Source organism: Elephas maximus, chromosome 2 (genome assembly GCF_024166365.1).
Source record: "Elephas maximus indicus isolate mEleMax1 chromosome 2, mEleMax1 primary haplotype, whole genome shotgun sequence".
NCBI lineage: Eukaryota > Metazoa > Chordata > Mammalia > Proboscidea > Elephantidae > Elephas > Elephas maximus.
In genome coordinates, this window is record NC_064820.1 from 221,710,384 (window position 1) to 221,731,687 (window position 21,304).

Below are 21,304 nucleotides of genomic sequence, written 5' to 3' on the forward strand. Positions count from 1 at the left end.
GTGTACTGTTGACATATTTAATATAAGTACATTAAATACATATATTTATTGAATAGATAACATTTGCTTAAGAATAAAAAAATTATAATTTTTTAGGTTGTTACTATTTAAATCTCTCCGCATAAAACGCTGTTGATTCTTAATATCGCATAATAAAAATCAAGTCTAAAGAGCTTACGTATTCATTACTTAAAAGAATGACAAACATGCACATACCCCACAACCTCATTACAATATACATGCAGGAAAAGCAGATTTTAGGAGGGCTTCTAGACAAACCAAGAAAAATGTGAGAATAAAACTTCAACTAGCTTTAAGTTATGCAGATCTCTAAATGTATTCTACGACTAAACCTAACACTTCAATTAGGGAAAGAAACTGCATTTTTAGTCTTTGTTTTAAAGATATTACAAAAGAAACACAGACAACTATAATGACCATTTCCCTTCCTTCCCAATGACTCCATCTTTTTCAAAACAAATGAAGTCGCCTAAAAAGCCTTAATCATTCTTCAGAAGATTAACAGTTCTTTCCTCAAAGTTTTACAGAAACAATTATCAGCCAAAAATAAAGCTACATTTTACCACTCAAGAAAAATAATAAAATACCCAGTAAATAGTCTTGACTAGATAAAGTATGGAAACCCTGGTGGTGTAGTGGTAAAGTGCTACGGCTGCTAACCAAAAGGTTGGCAGCTCGAACCTGCCAGGCACTCCTTGAAAACTCTACAGGGCAGTCGTACTCTGTCCTATAGGGTCACTATGAGTCGGAATCGACTCGACAGCAGTGGGGGGTGGGTTTAGATAAAGTATGCTTACAGTGAATTCTATCAAAGTTTGGAAACAAATAACAATGCCACAGCTATTACCGCTACATATTTTGAATAGTCACGTAAGAGTCACCATAGGTACATGATCAAAATCACTAGAAAAAAGTAAGCCCCAGACTTTCTACCCATCTCTCTACCATTAGTAAAATTCTACTCTTGATAGTATTTCTTTAAAAGGTGATCTAATATTCCAAAACAAAACTTCAACTTCAGATAAGAAACCTTTCTTTCTAAAGAGAATATGAACGGCATATTCTAATAATATGAGGTAGCTCTATGATTTCGTCATATTCTCTAATGTAAATAAACATTACAACTGATTATAATCACAATATTATTTTCTTCCCTATTTATCTACAAATAGAACATAATTTCAATTTAGATGAAAGAAAATATTTCTTCAGTTCAAGACCAACGCTTTACATAATCAAAATGGACACAAGCTCCACTGCTCAAAACCCCAGGTGAAAAGGTAGACCATAATTATACAGGAGTAAAAACCAAATTAAGATATTGTATAGAAGATGTGGTACGGGAATTTCTCAGCCACAAAAAATAAAGCAAAATGAAACCCACAAAATTACAAGGGCTAATAGAGAATCCATCTCTGCAGTTTAGAGGTAGAGACTTAAGTTTCTAAATTAAAAAATTAAAAACAGAATTGTTGCAGAATAAAATGACAGTATGTAACTTGGCTTGCATGTTGCATGATGCTGAACAGGTTTCAGCAGAACTTCCAGACTGAGATGGACTAGAAAGAAAGGTCTGGTAATTCCAAAAATTAGTCAATGAAGCTCTACAATCAAAATGGTCTAATCCGCATTTCATTCTGTTGTGTGTGGGGTTGCCAAGACTCAGGGGCCAACCCAATGGCAGCTAACAACTTACACCTCACTGGGATTCAAAAAACATGGTACATGGGAAGCGTTAAAGTTCTTTAGGACTTGGCTATATGACGTGGCAACTCCCACATGCTCCAGCTACATCATTTTTTTCTTTTTGGCTAGATGTTTTTCTTCAAGAAAAATCTTCTCTATCTCTACCTCTAGTCCCCAAATAATCCCGATTCCTGTACTTATGCAGACCATTAACTGTCTATATTAAAAAGAGCTGCCACCCTTTCCAACAATCTTTCATTTTAAGTGGGAGTGATTAGCGAATTTATCTAAAACTTACTTATTTGTGGTTCTCTGTAGAAAAAGGCAGCAGGGATGAGGAAGATTTATTGATGGGGAGTTATTATTATTTTAGAATGGGCACACCAGATGATACAGCCTAGACAAAACTCAGTATTTCTAATGAGAGACCAAGAGTCGATGAAAGCAGAACGAACAACACTGATCTACAGACTAAAGTCAAACTCAACACAGGAGCTCCCCGGATATCATTCCATACTGAAGATTAACATTAGTATCCCTGTGAGACAGGTACTTCAGTTGCTAACTGGTATTATTTTTCCTAATTACGGTCACCAATTATATCCTAAGGAGATCAATGACCCATAGAGACCAAAATAAGCGAGCCCTCCGTAAAACAGTCACCATGAAAATCACATTCAAGTAATTTAGTACTCACAAAGAGGCAATTTTATTTTTTCTGATCAGATGGCAATGAAGCATTAGTGTGCATGACTTCTGTATTTCTAAAGGAATGGTTTCCCCAAGTCATCTCATTTAAATATGGGTTAATACAAAAGCAAAGGTAAAATATTCCAGTATACAAGACTTTCAGAGTGAAATCTTCAATTATTTTTCAACCTTCTGATAGCTTTAGATTTCAGGCTAACTTTGTAAATTATAGCAGTGTCACTTACACTGAAGGTGATTAGACATAATGCAGCATAGGTTAAGTCTGAAAATGACATCAAGTCTAGCCTAAAGTCAATGAGTAAAAAATAATTTTTTCTAAACATCACATACTAGAAAAACAAAAGAGAGACTGCTTGGCTAAAAAGTCTAAAAAGGAGAAAGTACTAATCCCTTGTCAAGCACTTAATATTTCTTTCTAGAATTCACATGTATGCATACACCAAAATAAACGGCGCCACAACCAAAGGTTAGGCCAATAAATGATTAATTTTTAAAGACATAAAAGTTAGTAAGGAGACACTTACAAGACCGCCAGTTTCTTTGTCTTGCTTCATCATAAAATTGACGCAATACAAGAAAGTCAATAACATCTGGCATATCATGGTACCTAAGAGCAAAAATAAAAAGATTATTAAACTTCCCGTAGGGCAGGTTATAGTCTAGAACAACACTGTCCAAAAGAAATACAAATGGAGTCACACATGTAACTTCTAACTTTCTATTTGCCACGTTAAAAAAAAGTAAAAATAAAGTAGTGAAATTAATGTTAATAATGTATCTTATTTAGCCCAATATATCCAAAATATCAATTCAGTATGTAATCAATGTCAAACAAATACTCAGATGCTTTACAATCTTTTCTCTTTCATATTAAGTCTTCAAGATCTAATATATGCCCTTACACCACATCTCAGTTTGCATTAGCCGCGTTTATGGGCTCAACAGCCACATGTGGCAAATGACTATCACATGGGGTAGCACCAATTTAGCAAACCGTGTATTTTAACATTTTCTCAAAAACAAAGGCAGAACAATATTCCCACAAGTCATGATTTGTCACATATTGAAGGGGCACGGAAAAACGTATAAAGGTGCATGCCAATGCCTCATTGTTGCTGTAGCACCCTATAAGGCGTCGGGAGCGATCCTGTCTATCAGAACCGCAACCCACATCTTCTGCTGTCCACAGTGCTCTCCCATCTGCCCTGCAGCTCCACGGAAAGGGCATACTTATCGGCAAGATGGGAAATCTCCATTTAGACAATCCCACTGAAAAAAAATAACAACATACCTAATAGAGAAAGATTTGTCCATGAGTTTTCCAGTCGCTGGATCTATAAATCCTAGTTTGAGACAACACAGTGTAGGGGGCCCAACCTCATACCGTATTCCAACTATTTTTACCAATTCTTGATCCTTTAACAGATATTTTTGAAGAAACAAAAATTCAGAACGGCTAAAATAAAGCAATTACTCAAGACTATAATTCTCCACATATTGCCTAATTAAGCCAACTCGCAATTTAGTCTTCCAGGCCAGCAGACAAGTTTCGTATACCATTAATTACAGTAGTTTTTGCTAAATTAGTCTCCACATATTATTGAAGATGGACATTTAATACCATTTCTAATTTAGGAAACATATTCACTTTAGAAAACACACCACACAAAAGTATAAAAAGGAAAACACAAATCACCAGCCAGCTCGATATCTAGTTTTCTTCAAATAAACACATTTTTATTTATACGGTTTTATATTATACAATCAAATAATGTAAGCGTTTTGCTTATTCAAAAACGTTATTAAGATTTCTGCCTAACACATTCAGTAAACATTTGAGGATCTGCTATGTGCCATGACCTACAGCAGGCAGTAGGGACGACAGTAAACAGCAGAATATCCCTATTTTGCAATGTCCCTACCTTGATGGACTAGCCATGAAATGGATGTGCCATAACTAGCCCTCCCTCCTTAACATGTTTCCTGAATCATCCATGCATTTATTCATTCCACTGTTCAGTACATTATAATGTGCTCATTATAAAGTACCAAACTGCTGGCTAACTATTTTACACAGTGGTAAGCAGAACAGACATTATAAATAAATCCTTCCAAGGACATGAAGCCAAATTCATAGAACAGGGCCAATAAGTTGAACATGAGTGCTAAGAACAGCTATCTTTGGTAAAATAATCAGTACTTTTTTTTTTCTAACAGTAATTCAAAATATTTGCAACATAAAATAAAAATATAAAGAATAAAATAAATATCCAAACTAATGCTATTCCACAGAAAACCACCATTAAAATTTTGATGTATTTCTTTTGGTTTTATGACTAAATACATCGTTTAGAATTCGGTATGATAACTACAAATACCATTTCACATCCCATTTTTCCTTTCAATAAGACACTGTGAAAATGTATCCCTCATTCATTCAACAGATATTCTAGAAGACTGTCAACTACATGACAGGCGCTACATAGCAGTCCACAGTATCAACGCTCCACGATTTGATTCATTTCCTACCATGGGATATTCTGATTTTTTTCCAATTTTTTGTTTTTATATACAGTGAGATGAAAAGAGCCTTGGCTCATAAGTTTACGTGTACCTCTGGTTGTTTCCTAAATTACCGGAAGTAAAAATCATCAATTTAAAGGGTCTAAATATTTTTGTTTCAATTTCTACTGCCAAGCTACCCTGTAGAAAGTTTGAACTACTTTGATGCACCCTATCAACATCTGCATAACTTTCAACAAACTAAAATCTTTGCCACTTGCTTAAACATGGTTATTATCTTTAAATTTAAAAAAGAAAAAAAATGCAACAAAATTGGTTCAATATGAGAAGGTACAGTCATTTCCTCATTTTATTATACATGAGGTTAAAGCTTTTTTCCAGTTTGCATTTTTTTTAATCTGTGTTGGGAATAAACATTTTTAAGATTACTGATATATACTGCCAAGCCGCTTTCCTGAGAGCCTCTGGGCTGCTGTCCTTAACATTTACACACTAATCTGCCATACACGAAGACTGCCCATTGGTCAACATAAATCTTCCCACCAGATCTTAAAGTTTAGCAGTTAAGGGCAGAAAAAAATATTTTAGCAGGAAATTAATGGAAAGATAATAATGAAATCTGCCCATAATAGGTTTTTACATGGATTCATAAAAAATTTACCTATCTATATCTATATACCTATATCTGATATATACATACATATATGCTAAATGTTTAATGATTTAATATCACCATCTTACCCTGAGATCCATTTTTCTCCATGGCTCCTTGTTGGGGTTCAGTTCATAAATGTTATTTCTTCTGACTGCCTCAATATAAGCTTCATGACCCTGTCGAAAATATATTACCTACAAGCAAACATTTAAAAAGTAATAAAAAGCTGAATAACAATATAAATTTTGTTTTATATTCCATGTTCAAAGTTTTTAATTTTATTACTCTCACCTCATCACCCATTTGAGGAACAAAAGGGGACCTTCGAAGTGTGGTGTCAGTTATCCACACTGGAGGATGAAACTCATATAAATGTTCCATGTTTGCAAGCTCTGCCGGGGTCATCCTTCGCAAATTCTGCCAAGGGGAAGAGAACAATGTTTGGTACAGCAAAAAGAAGACAATACATACTGTTCGATGGAAAAACAGAAGAAACTTCACCATTCAGGATTACTATGTCTTGACACAGCCGCCTCACGATTAGTTTTTGAACAACATACATATTTGATCACTTAACATACACATAAATATACTACTTTAAAAAGCACTGTAAATCAACCTAGCACTATCCTAGCATCATCTATTGAATTTCTAATAGATTCATTATGCCGCTTTACAGCCCACGTTACGGAGCTAATTTCTAACCTACATCCTCGTCTTCACCACACGGCCAAGACTCCACTCTGAAGGTGACCACAGACTAATCACCTCATAGAGTCTCTCTCGATCGGAGGTTTTCAGACTGTGGTGATTTTAAAATATGTCCACAATTTCTTTGATATTCTTCTCCTCTTCAAGACGTGAAGCCTAATTCTCACCTCGAGTATGGGCTAGATTTAGCGACTCACTGCTAGCAAATATAATAAACCAAGAAGCAATGATGCACAGCTTCCAGGACTAGGTCATAAAAGACATAGGACTTCACCTTGCTACTCACTCTGGGAAAGTCAGCTACCATGAGGACACTCAATCAGCCCTATGGAGAGGCCCATATGGCAGGGAACTGAGGCCACAAGCCAACAGCCACATGAGTAAGCCTGGAAGCAGATCATCCAGCTCCAGTCAAGCCTTCGGATGACTGCAACTGCAGACTCCATCATGACTGCAACCTCACAAGACCCTAAGGCTGAATCAGCTAAGCTGCTCCCCAATTCCTGACCCAACAAAACTTGAGATAATAAATGTTTGTTATCTTAAGCAGTTAAGTTACAGGGTGACTAGTTACACAGCAAGAGATAACTAATACAAACACTTAACATCTTTAAATAAAGACAACAGTCTACATATGAGATACCTGCAAGTGTGATACACTGTATATGTGATGAAGGAATAGGGAAGATATTGATATGAAGATAAAACATAAAACGAAAATGATAAACATGGCAATAACAGACAAGTAGAAAATACCTTAAAATGACTTGAAGTCTATTTCTGGTGTTGAAATTGACAGGTAAAAATCAGAGTTACACTGGAATTCTCAGGAAAATAGAGCTTTCCCTTTAATTTTCAGATTTGAAAAGATACGACTGCCTAGCCCACTACTCAGAGCAGTGGAGATGAAGGAGTGTTAAGAACAAGTAGCTTTTCCCAAAATAAATTTGCTTTTTACATTTGACTCCTGCTGACATAAAACTGTTAATAAAGAAAGCTGGCAATTTCCCAAAGATGTCAGTTATTAAATATGGAAAAGCAACACCTCCATAAAAGTATAAATGGATGTTTCTTAAAGGTATATTTGTCTTACCTCTTTTTTAGGATTTTTTTCTTTCTTTCTCTTTCGTATTCTTTTTGGAGGAGATAAATTCTCAGTAGACATTTCATCCTCTGAACTACTACAAAATCGAGTTATTCGTCGACGAGATGACGTTCGTAATGGAGGCTGCAAATTGATACCTGCATCAGCTGTCCAATCGGAATACGTAGATGAAGAATCACTGAAAAAGGAGAATGTTTTCAATTGTACAGAACAAGAATCTAAGCAAGCAAGTTAATCATAAAACCTTAAGGCGAGGGAGAAGGGGCATGAAAAGGGAAAGGAAGATCCTGGGAAGTATCCTGCCCTCACTACCAACAGACAATGAAATGAGCAAAGATCATTTAAAAAAAAAAAAAAAAAGGAAAAACCTTCACTGATGTTGGACGTAAGCCTGAGGAATTTTCTCTCTTTTTTTTTTTAAAGTATAAAGCAGATGCCACCTGATGGGGACAAAATCTAGAGCCAACCAACAACTCCCCTTTCAGAAAACGAAGTCTAGAGCTGTGGACAGAGTCCAGGTCATGCAGAGCCCTAGGAGTAGCCCATATTTTAAAGGGGGCTGAAGTACAGACCTGAAATAGGAACTGGAATCACAATTCATCAGTGAATACACTGAAAAGCCCAAGGGAAGCAGAGCCACATCAAATAGAAAGCTGTAAGGGAGCAAAGCTTTTTCCCAATAGAAGGGATTCTCTTTCATATGATGGACTGAAAAACCAAGAAAGGGGCTGGCCTCAGCCACAACCTACAGCAAAATCTGAGTCAAACAAGAAATTAGTAAACTAAGCCCTGGCCTAGTTATAGCTTTATCAAACCCAGAAAAGTACGATAAAGGTCTCTATTAACGGAGACCATCCTTGGCCCAGCTTCCACCACACACCTCTCACCACTAAAACACACAGACACGCTTGCAAAATTTTTTGAAAGAAGCTATTTATATGAAAAATAGCTTCTTAAAAAATTAAAACAGAAGCAGGTTATATAACAAACTTTAAGAAAATTTGAATTAAAAGAGAAGGTACAAGCTTGTGTTCTAAAAAACACTCCAGCACCTAATTATGTGTGAAAGGAAAAAACACAAGAAAGAGAGCAGGGAGTATAATATGGTGGTTTGGACCAGGAAAGTAGTTAAGGGAGACAGAAATATGACAATATGAGGGATATTTAGGAAGAATTTTCTAGAATTAGTGATGTTTGGACCAGGAAAGTAGTTAAGGGAGAAAGAAATAAGACAATATGAAGGATAATTAGGAAGAACTTTCTTGAATTAGTGGTGGACAGGTTGTGTACAGAGAAGGAGAATAATAACACCCAGGTCTCCAGCTTGAGTCATAGATGAAAGTGACACTTACCAAAATGAGGAATACTGGCATCCTGATCCCATGATATTTGGGTCTCAAGAAATAAGTTGATGGTGTTACCACATATACTGTGGATAAACCCATTGCTGTCGAGTCAATTCCGACTCATAGTGACCCTATAAGACAGAGTAGAACTGCTCCACAGGGTTTCCAAGGAGCAACTGGTGGATATGAACCAGGGACCTTTTGGTTAGCAGCCGAGCTCTTTAAACACTGCGCCACCAGGGCTCCATATTACTCTTTTTAAAACATAATCTCAAGAGTAAACTGTTATTTCTAGTATACGTTTTACACTGCTGGCTCAAATGCTTACAGTCAGCTAAAAATCTCCACCATACTTTCTACTGAAACAGCTTCAATATTAATTTGTTCCACAGTTGCACATTCCTCCATATTAAATGCCATTCATGCATGGTTCCATCCAAGGCTATGGCTAAAATGCTTGAAAAACCAAAGCAATTAAAAACATATACCTTGAACTTTCGCTGTCACTTTCACTTTTTCTATCACTTCTCCATTCTTCTTCTTCAGAAGAATAAGAACCGTCACTTTGATCACAGGAAGTCTCCTAATTTGTGAGGGGAAAAAAATCATCCTATCCCTTAGGTTAAATAAGGTAAGCTAAGAAAAGCCTAATATTGTCATCACAATCATTAGACTAAATCATCTAACATGTATGATAATCAGGTAATAAAACATAATTAGATAAACTTAAAAAGGAAACTTCCTTTACTACCTCCTTTTCCTTACAAAGGTCAAAAGCAACAGAGAATATTTGTGAGACTTAATATTATCGCTGTCAGCAAAAGAAAGTGGTAAGATAGGTTATTTTCTGTGTTTTGGATTTCATTTTCCTAAGAGGTGTACAGTGGCATCTTATTGCTGTTTTAATTTGCCATTCTCTAATGACATGATTTTGAGCACCCTGTCATATGCTTATTTGCCATCTACGCATCTTTTCTTTGTTGAGGTGTCTGTTCAGTTCTTATGCCCATTTTTTAATTGGGTTGTTTTCTTGTTGGTGAGTTGTTCTTTGTATATTTTAGACACAAGTTCTTCATCAAACATGTGCTACACAGTATTTTCTCTCAGTTCACGGACTATCTTTTTATCCTCTTAACATTCCTTCACATACCAGAAGTCTTTCATTTTAATGAAGTTCAACTTACCTTTCATGGATCATGCTTTATGGTACTGTATCTAAAAAGCAATCACCACAAAGATTTATAGGAGACTCCAGATATAAAAGACAAAAATACAGAACAAAATTTCAAATTCGCATGGACTCCAGAATTTCTGGAGCCATGGAGACTGGGTCAACCCCCAAAACTATTGCCCTCAAATAATCTAAACCTTAAACCAAAAACAGTCCCTGAAGTCTTAAACCCAAACAATACTTGAGGTTAACTAGTAAGAATATCTGCCTTGAGCACTGCGGTATCTTAAGATGTATGCACATGGGATCAAATTGACAACAACTCAAAACATTAGACAGGAAACTTAGGGGGCAGAGAGTTTATGTTACTGGGGAAGAAAAACTCAGAAAAGGAAGGTTAGAATGATTGCACAACTAGAAGACCGTGCTCAATGTCACTAAATTGTACATATAGAAACTGTTGAATTGGTGCATGTTCTGTTGTATATATTCTCAACAACAATAACAAAAATAATTCTTTTTTTTAATACATGAACTTTATTTGCTAGGGAATACTGATCTCGCAAAACCAGAGTCTGTAACTCTTTGCTAATTACTTAATTATCCAATTCCTTAATTCATACATTGGAAGCTATAGAACCTTTAGAAAAAGTATACAAGCAGGGGAAAAAAAAAAAAAAAGGCCAGCATAAAGATGTCAGGGGAAGTGGGATGCAGACCTCAAATTCTTGTAAAAAGATCAGACTTATTGGTCTGACTGAGACTAGAAGGACCCTGGAGGTCATGGTCCCCTGACCTTCTGTTAGTCCAAGACAGGAACCATTCCCAAGACAACTCTTCAGACAGGGATTGGACTGGACTATGGGAAAGAAAACGATACTGGTGAGGAGTGAGCTTCTTGGATCAAGTAGACACATGAGACTTGTGGGCATCTCCTGTCTGGAGGGGAGATGAGAAGGCAGAGGGGATCAGAAGCTGGCCAAATGGACATGAAAACACAGAGTGGAAGGAAGGAGTGTGCTGTTTCATCAGAGGGAGAGAAACTAGGAATATATAGCAAGGTGTACATAAATTTTTGTATGAGACTGACTTGATCTGTGAACTTTCACTTAAAGTACAATAAAAATTAAAAAAAAAAAGACGTCAGGGGAAAAAAAATTACGAGAGATATCAAAAAGAAAAATCCTATGTAGCCATGCCACAGAGAGACAAAACAGACCTTTAGACAAAGTAACATAATACTAGACAATACTGGGCTTTGAAGTTGTGATTCGGTCTCCAGCATCTCCTAAGTGTGAGCCTCTAGATAAGCCATTTAACCTGAGTTTCATTTTGGTCATCTATAAAAGGGAATGCAATACAGTAGGCTACCAAGAGTCTGCTATGAAAATCAGATACATTAAAATCAAATAAAGTGAAAACGTTTACAAACCATGGTGGTGTACATTACATATATCAATAAAACATTTCACAAGTAAGTTTCACATAAATTCTTAATAAATTTTCTCAATGACCCTGTGAGGAAAATTTATTGTCCCTTTTTCAGAGACAACGACACCACGGCTCAGAGGTCTTAAAAGTCAGAGACAGTGGGTTACAGCATCTAGATTCAAGACCAGGTTTCTACTCTAAGCTTAGTGTTTTTCCTATTATACTGATAAGTAGGCAAATCATGAGTGGATCAATCATTTCCTCACAGGTTATAAAAGCTTCAAAATGAAAATGTGCCTTAAAAAGAAAATATACAAATGAGAGAATTATAGATGACGGTAAATCCAGAAAGGGAGAAAAAGAATCTTTTCAAAGGTTAACTTGGGAGTTAGTAGTCAGCCATAATGTGGAAAGGAAGCAGGCCTAAAACTTGTGCCCAAGTTGACTGCTGCTGTTGTTGTTAGGTGCCATCAAGTCGGTTCCGACCTGTAATGACTCTACATACGATAGAACGAAAAACTGCCCAGTCCTGCACCATCCTCATGACTATAGTTGTGCTTCAGCTCACTGTTGCAACCACTGTGTCAATCCATCTCATTGGGGGTCCTCCTCTTTTTCGCTGACCCTCTACTTCACCAAGAATGATGTCCTTCTCCAGGAACTGGACCCTCTTGATATCATGTCCAAAGTATATAAGACGTAGTCTCATCATCCTTGCTTCTAAGGAGCATTCTGGCTGTACCTCTTCCAAGGCAGATTTGTTCGTTCTTTTGGCAGTCAATGTTATATGCAACATTCTTCGCCAATACCATAACTCAAAGGCACTGATTCTTCTTTGGTCGGTCTTCCTTATTCATTGTCCAGCTTTCACATGCATATGAGGCGAATGAAAACATCACAGCCTGGGTCAGGCACACATTAGTCCTTAAAGCGACATCTTTGCTTTTTAACACTTTAAAGAGATCTTTTGCAGCAGAGGAAACCCAAACGGTCGGCAGTGTGAATCCGCCAGGTGCTCCTTGGAAACTCTATGGGGCAGTTCTACTCTGTCCTATAGGGTCGCTATGAGTCGGAATCGACTCCACGACACTGGGTTTGGTTTTTGGTTTGGTTTGCAGCAGATGTGCTCAATGCAATGTGTTGTTTGATCTCTTGACTGTTGCTTCCACGGATGTTGATTGCGGATCCAAATCAAATTAAATCCCTGACGTCAATCTTTTCTCTGTTTACCATGATGTTGCTTACTGGTCCAGTTGTGAGGATTTTTGTTCTTCACATTGAGATGTAATCCATACTGAAGGCTGTAATCTTTGATCTTGATCAGTAAGTACTTCAAGTCCTCTTCACTTTTAACAAGCAAGGTTCTGTCATCTGCACATCACAGGCTTTTAATGAGTCTTTCTTCAATCCTGATGCCCCAGTTCTTCTTCAAACAGTCCAGGTTGATCAGAGCTTAGAGATATACAAAAATGACGCACAGTTTTTGTTGTAGAATTATATTGACCGGGGGGCCGGGGGGGAGAGACGACAAGCTGAGTCATTACAAGGTGAATCTGTTTTCACAGCTTGATTTCAAATCCCAGCATGAAGACTCCCTACTGAAAATATCCTGTATGATTTGAGAAGTACACAATGGCATTAACGAAGAATAATCCAAGACTTGGGCACCCAGAATTGTTGCGAGCAGCTGGAATTTGTAAGATACGATAATCTTCTGAGTGACAAGAGTTTGTAATACACTGTGACTATACAGCTGTCTATCCACCTACTTAACTCCTACCAGGTCAGCTTAGACATTCAGCAAAGTCTACAGGTGGCACTGAGCTTTAAGGTAATAGGTTACCAGCATTATCATCTCCTAATTTAACTTACCAACTAACAGACGGAACTAGAGAAAAAGTGGGTAACATACACTTACTTCATCATGCTATTCTAAGGGGCTAATTTATCATAATTACCTAAAATCATTAAGGGTTAAAATATATTCAATATACTATAGTTAAGAAAAAAATGTAAAAAGTCTCATCATACGAAATAGTTTAAATCAACATAAATTTTGATGAGAACAGCAGCTAACATCGTGTACCAAGCACTGCTCTAGACACTTTACATTATTAATTAAACTCACGCTCACAACATTCCTAAAGGACATGCTATTATTAACTTTTCACACAGAGGCATAGACACTGAGGGGCTAAGCAACCTGCCAAAATGGAAGAATTGGATTTAAGTTCAAAGCTCAGGCTTAAACACTACCGATCGAAATGCTTTATTAAGGAATCAAGTGAACCACTCATCCATATGGAACATTTCATACTTCAACATGTTAATGAATTAGAGAATACTGACATTCTAATGTTAAATTCTAAATGTTCTTTTCCAAAAAATACTGGTTTCACACAAAAATCAAAATAAAAACCAATAACTTAAACATGACTATTGCAAGTCAAACAAGGGGGTGAGGCAACACCTTTTAAAACCTGACACCAAAAGCACAAGAAACTGAGGAGAAATTGATAAATTATACTTCATCAAAACTTAAAATTTTGTGCTTCAAAGGACATCAAGAAAACAAAATCCACAAAATGGGAAAAAAATATTTGCAAATCATATATTCAACAAAGAAATTTTATCCAAAGTACATAAAGAACTCTTACAACTTAAAAAGACAAATAACTCAATTAAAAAATGGGCAACAAATTTGAATAAACATTTCTCCAAAGATACAGAAATAGTTAATACGCATGTAAAAAGATGCTCAATATCGTTATTCATTAGAGAAACCCAAATCAAAACCTCAATTCGATACCACTTCATACACACATGAATGGCTATAATAAAAAAGACAGACAGCAACAAGTTTTAGGGATGATGTGCAGAAATTAGAACCTGCATATACTGTTGGTAGAAATGGAAAACAGTGCAGCCGCTGTGGAAACCAGTTACTTAATGGTTAAATATAGGGTTACCGTAAGACCCAGCAATTCCACTCCTAGGAATATACCCTCACCCATTACCCATTGCCTTCCGGTCGATTCCAACTCATAGCGACCCTATAGGGCAGGGTAGAACTGCCCCAGAGAGTTTTCAAGGAGCGCCTGGCGTATTTGAACTGCCGACCTTTTGGTTAGCAGCTGTAGCACTTAACCACTATGCCACCAGGGTTTCCAGGAATATACCCTAGAGAGAGAAAAACACGTCCACACAAAAACTTTTACACTTATACACATGTTCACACCATCACTATTCATAACAGCCCAAAAGTGGAAACAACCCAAGTATCTACCAACTGATGAATGGATTAAACAAAATTAAATGCAATGAATACAGTAATAAAATGAAATACAATATTTAACAAAAAAGAACTGATACATGCTACAAAACATGGATGAGCCTTGAAAACATGCTCAGTGAAACAAGCCAGACACAAAAAATCCACATATTGTCTGATTCCATTTATATTAAATGTCCAGAATAAGCAAATCTATAGAGACAGAGCAATGGTTGCCAAGGCTGGATAGAGGGCATGGTGGCGAATGACTACTAATAGGTATGGGGTTTCTTTTGAGGGTGATGAAAACGTTCTGAAATTAGATAGTGGTAACAAACGAACAACTCTATGCTAAAAACCACTAAATTATACACTTCAATTACTGACTTCTGTGTTGAATAAATTATCTCAATATACCTATTAAAATTTGTTTAAAATATTCACAATTTGAACTATCATTTTTATCTCTACAGAGTAATATATTTTCACATAATTTCAAGGTAGATTCAAAGCAAAGAATTAAGACAAAGTCCTTTAAGATTGTTATATGTTTCAACGTTATACCACTTACACGCCTTACAGAGCTTGAAGATTCATTTCCAGAAGAGGACTCATGCCGTCCAACATTCCTTCTCCCATAATTTGGGTATTTACGCCTACATGTTCTTTGCCTAGACTGTGACGTCAAACCCACCAAATCAGACTGAAACATAAGAAATAGGCAGATTAAAATCAACATCCAAATAAGTCCAAAATTCAACAAAATGGGTATTCTATCAACTTGCCAAAAGGATTTTAAGCAAAATAAATGCCTCAAGAAAATATCCCTGAACGAATATGTTTGCCATATGCGAGTAAATCAAACATGCTATATTTTTTTCTTTTAAGGTACTCAGAAAGCATGAGAAATGTCACACAGATAACCATTTTCCCAATTATGTTCTAAGTTTAATTGGTTTACCATGAATGAGGAAAGATAACAATCAAAAAGTCACTGTAAAAACGTAAATTATAGAGCTGAAAAACATCTACTTAGTTATGATGCAGTAACCTACCTTAAAGAATGTATCACTATTCATATACACAGGTATAGAGAAATATGTGAAATAATTACCGAATATTAACCCTAATAATTTTCAGGTTTTAAATTAAGTTTAGGATGATTTATTATTGTTAGCACAGTTCAAATATTTTAAATATAATTATCAAAACAGTTAATGTAAATACCCTTTTAAAATCGACCAAAGAAAAGGCTACGTTGATTTTAAAAAGGGGGAGAGGGACACCGTTTCCTAAACATCGAAGTTATATGTAATATTTACCCAATGAAAGCACATACTCCTTAAGCTGATGCACAGATCAATTTTCTCCTGAGCACCACCTGTTTGATCAGTATTTATGTTTTTTATAATTTCAACATTATTGTATCACTGGATGATCTTAAAACAAATTTTGTTTTCCTTAATCTGTCACAACTGATTTTTGTTAAAGCAAAATTCGTATTAATGTGTTCCATGACTACTAATGAGTAAAAACAGGTAAAGCAAAGCTACCACTAAGAAGAACAAGACGATCTGGCAAAATATTATTTATTTTTAAAAAATCAAGTTGAAGGCTCAGGTAGCTAACAAGGCTATAAAGCATTACATGACCAAAACAGAAGAAAGAAGATAAACAATAAAATTTAGCCCTAGGACTCCATCAGGGGTCCCCGGGTGGCACACACAGCCACTAGCTGGGCAGTTTGAACCACCCAGAGGTCCCTTGGAAGACACGCCTGCTGCCTGTTTATCCGCTTTATAAAGGTCAAAACCTTGAAAACCCTATGGAACAGTTCTACTCTGCACACACAGGGTTGCCATGAGGCAAAATCAACTCAACAGCAACTAACAATAACAGCAAGGATTTCACTCCGAAAGAGGAAGCTGAGAGGTTTAAGCTAATAAATAAAATCTGACGGACAAGTTCGGCTAACGGAAGTTACAATTCAGAGCAGCCTAGGACTACAGGTGAACTACAGATAGAATAGTAGTTCCAAGGGACTAAAACTAAATAAAGCCCATCCTTGTTTGGATTAAAGCTTTTGACAGTGGTCGTAGCAGACTGCCAGAAACAAATGTCAATCTCTGAGGAAGACACACCATCTTAGGCTTCAAATCATGCCTAGTACATTCTAACAAGAAACCAGGTATTAACAAAGAAAATGTGATTATAAAAAATGAGAAAAACCAACAGACAGTGGAAACAGAGCCACAGGGATCAAGATAATAATGAAAATGCCAGACACAAACTTTCAAAATAACTACAGCTGATCTTCAAAGAACTTAAACAATGAGAACTTCAGCAGAATATTAAACTATAAAAAATAACCAAATGGAAATTCAGCAACTGAAAAAAAAAAGTAAAGAACTCAATAGGTTTAATAGCGAATGACACACAGCTATAGAGAAACAATGAACTGAATTTTCAGGAGAAAATCCAAAAGAGCCAAAAGCAGAAACATGTAATTGGACCCTCAGAGGAAAGAGAGACAGAAAGCAAAGAATGAAAACACACTGTACAACACTAGCTATGAGAAAGCTGACACAGCATTATTAACATAAAAGAATTTTTTTAAAAAAACACTAGGGTGACAATTCATAATGATGAAAGGTTCAATGCAGTAAGAAAAAAGAAAATTCTAAATTTGTATGCACTAATTAACATTTTTTTTTTCAAACCACATAAAGCAAAAGTTTATAAAGTAGGAAGAGAAAAATCTACAGACATAATGAGAGATTTTAACACATACTTCCCTACAGGTGGGAGTGCAATCATTTTGAAACCTGTGTGGCATTAGCTACTGAAGTCGAATATATACATACTGTATGATACAAGTTCACGCCAAGGCATATACTCAAAGAAATATACACAAAAATACCAAGAAATATGTATAAAAATGTTGAAAAAAACTTATTTCTAATAGTCAAAAAATGAAAATAACCAAAGTATCCTTCAAGAATAACTGATTAAACAGCAGTGTATTTATCAAGGGAATACTGTGCAACAACAAACTACAATCACTCACAAGAACATACAGATAAATCTCACAAAGTTAAATATCAAAAGCCAGACACAAAATAATATATATGGTTCCATTTAGATTAGATTAGGGTTTCTCAACCTTTTTTTCATTATTGCCACCCTATAAGAGACTTTTTAGACTTTTTCCTAATTGTCCCCCAAATGAAATTTTAATACTGTAAATATACCGTATATGTGTTTATGTACTTTTAACAGAGGCCTGGTGGCACTGCGGTTAAGAGCTTGGCTGCTAACCAAAAGGTCAGCAGTTCAAATCCACCAGCCGCCCCTTGAAAACCCTATGAGGCAGTTCTACGCTACCCTATAGCATTCCCATATACACTCGACGGCAAAAACATGAAAAGATAAGTACAAAACTTACGTCTTTTTCTAAATACACAGTTAAGAATGGCTGAAGTTTAAGTTAAAAGTTAAATATTTTATAGATATCATACTTACCTTTACAACTATTGAATAACATTTAACATAACTTATTTACCTACATGAATACATAAAACGCAAACTGGCTTAAATGCATACATAGTAATGTATTCAGGTTTTTAAAAAGTCTTTCATAACTTTCATTTTTCCAGCATAAGTAAAACAACTGAAAAGATAAATTTCTTAAAAATTATTTCTAAATTGTGTTTGATATGAGAAATATAGCCGCTAGATTTTCACTCAGTCAAAAATGTTTTCTTTTCAGCACTTTACATACTTAATGATGGGCTGAATAGTAGAACTAAATATTAAATGTATTTAATTCCCAAAGCCCATGTCACATACAAAAGCACTGAGGATCAAGCTCAAACAACCAAGCTCTCAATGGCAGACAACAGGCACAGACAGGCCACCTCTCACAATATGACTTTGAGATCCAACAATGAATTGAGAGAAATTCCTCCAATCACAACCATCTATTTGCCAGTTTTGCAGCACTGACCTTGCTTACATTTTGTGTACCTTTCATGAACTCAACATAATGCTGCTCTTGTGATGCTCAAAAAAAGCCAAATAGAGAAATTAAATACAAATTGGTAACACAGCGGTTAAGTGCTCAGCAGCTAACCGAAAGGTCACTGATTTGAACCCACCACCCTCACCACAGGACAAAAATGTGGCAATCTGCTTCCGTGAAGATTTTGGCCTTGGAAATTCTATGGGGCAGTTCCACTTTGTCCTACAGGGTTGCTATGAGTCAGAACTGACGCAATGACAAAGGGTTACAGACAAATAGGGTGGCACTTAGGAGGGCCACAAAGCATTGCTATCATCCATGGTTTTTCTTCTCCCCCAAAGAACCAATTTCAGCACTTGGAGGGGTGCGACACTGCACTCAATGAAATGCATGATTTGGATAAATTCAAAAATAGGAAAAGCAAGTCGATGGTTTTAGAACTTAAGACACTGGTTATCTGTGGGAGAAAGACGACAGCAGCGATATGGAATGGACACAAAGTGCTTCTGATATGGCAGAAATGTTCTAGTTCTTGACCAGAGTGGTCATCAGACAGTGATTTTCAAAAATCCCTTAACACCATTAGGCTCAGACAACTTTCCCCAACTTTTCGAACTACTCCTTCCCAATAACTGTATAAGCTTAAGTCTACTATTTTAAATCCCAAACAGACCACTTTAAGTATGAAATGTTCTACACTTACGTGAAAGCTACTAATATTTTCACAGATCAAAAAGAAAGCTTTTGAGATTGTACAGAAGTTATAACCAAACACAGGATTTATATATAATGCTTAATGCTTATTTCCTTAGGACATTAAATTTCAATTTATTTTCTAACTTGCTATTCCTAGGAAAACAGAATTTTAGGTTACCTTTTGTGAAAGTTGGAGAGTCTTCCTTTTTCTTCCTATTATATAAAGATTTTTTTCCTCTTCACCTTTCTCTATTCTGAAGTCTTCTAATTTCCTAAAAATTTGGGAAAATTTCCTTTTTAAGAAGGATCCAAGATAACAAATATAAAAGACTTGACAGAGTTTAAATACCACTATTTTATAATTCTTAGTGAATAGTATGAAAAGAGAAACTAGATATTATGTGCCTCCCGACAGAATTATACCACCTTGGGAAACCCTGGTGGTGTAGCGGTTAAGAGCTACATCTGCTAACTAAATGGCCAAGAGTTTGAATCCACCAGGCGCTCCTTGGAAGCTCCATGGGACAGTACTACCCTGTCCTGTAGGGTCACCGTGAGTCGGAATCGACCCGACGGCAATGGATTTGGTTTTTGGAGTACGAAATAGTCTTGCAAAAAGCTGAAAACATGTCATTTGAGACAAGTGGAAATTTAAACACTAGATACTTGCCTTTATTGAAGATTTTTTTTTTAAGGTATGATAATGGTATTGTGGTTGTATTTTTAAACAATTACTTAGCTTTCTGAAATACTTATGGACAAAATGATATTATATCTGGGATTTCTTTCAAAATAATACCGAAGAGAGAAAAGTAGGTGTTGATATAGATAAAAAGAGATTGGCTATGAAAAAATTTACAACAGTAAAAAGTAAGAAAATAACTGGGATATTTTCCTACCGCAATTAAGATAGTTTTTCACCCATTACTAAAATATATTTATATCATTATTTATACAACTAATGGAATAAACCGTATGTATATATGTTTGCAGACAGAAACAACAGGAACAGATATCCTAAAACAAACCTAAATATGCCTAGTGGTACCTCTGGAACAACCACTCTTCGTCTCCAAGCTTGCAGGTCACGTTCTGTAGCCATCTGACTACGTGGGGCATTCTGATGCATTTGACGAACACCTTCAACTTGCCCACTGCGACGCAGACCAATATTCGGAGGGGATTGGATGTCTAAGCTTAGCCTTCTAAAACCTAGAAAAAAATTACCAAAAAGTAATTCCAAACAAATTTCAAGCTAGTATTCCTTTAATGTGTAGCATGCATACATTCCTCTTACATGCCAAAAATAAAAGAAAAAAGGATCAACTGAAAAGAACTCTTAAAAAAAAAAGACTGAGATCAACAGGGCAAAATGTAGACTACTAAACAAACACTAGCTGTTAGCCTCAATTTCAGTATTTACTAGACTTTGAGATTTTAAAATCTACAGGTGTTTTCTATTATAATGCTGTATTTATATTGCTATAAACCTCACCTTCTTCAAAAGTACATATTAAAAATAAATCTCATGGAAAAAGAAGCATTGAAGATCAGTTCCTCAAAACCAAGGTGACTTAATAACCAGAAATCTAACAAGAACATTAATTGCTACCTGAAGGGATAATCTGAGCCACAATGGCAGGCAGCTGCCAGGTAGACAGCAAAAATTCACAAAAACAAAATCTCATGTAGAAATCTGCTGGCAGCAAATGCGTGAGAGCAGAGCAGGTCAGTGACGTGGCAACTCAGGCAACAGCGGCACTCTGAGCCTTTGGGGCTGCCCTACAGGTAGACACAGGAGGCAGCGCAATCTTCTACTGGCTGGAGGCCACAGAGGCCAGCGCTGAGCCTCTGGGGAGGAAGGCCCAGCAAAGTGCCCACTGCCTTAAAGAGGACGATATCCTTTCTGCTGGAAGCCCTAAAATTCTACTCCAGCTATTCCAGCTCTCCTTGCCT

The 21,304-nt window shown here is 36.2% G+C and overlaps 1 protein-coding gene across 3 annotated transcripts in view; it reads right to left on the reverse strand.

Moving 5' to 3' along the window:
* The window catches only part of BRWD1 (bromodomain and WD repeat domain containing 1), a 134,249-nt gene that overhangs the window by 50,906 nt on the left and 62,039 nt on the right, over positions 1-21,304 (reverse strand). For 2 of the 3 annotated variants that reach the window (XM_049874857.1, XM_049874859.1), the window contains 9 exons: positions 20,377-20,560; positions 19,527-19,620; positions 15,203-15,334; positions 9,247-9,341; positions 7,401-7,590; positions 5,888-6,013; positions 5,683-5,790; positions 3,710-3,834; positions 2,943-3,025 (listed from right to left, as the gene is read on the reverse strand). In XM_049874857.1, the coding sequence (XP_049730814.1) occupies positions 2,943-3,025; positions 3,710-3,834; positions 5,683-5,790; positions 5,888-6,013; positions 7,401-7,590; positions 9,247-9,341; positions 15,203-15,334; positions 19,527-19,620; positions 20,377-20,560 (1,137 nt within the window). The remainder of the gene's footprint in view (positions 1-2,942; positions 3,026-3,709; positions 3,835-5,682; positions 5,791-5,887; positions 6,014-7,400; positions 7,591-9,246; positions 9,342-15,202; positions 15,335-19,526; positions 19,621-20,376; positions 20,561-21,304) is intronic. The other variant, XM_049874858.1, reaches the window with a different exon arrangement.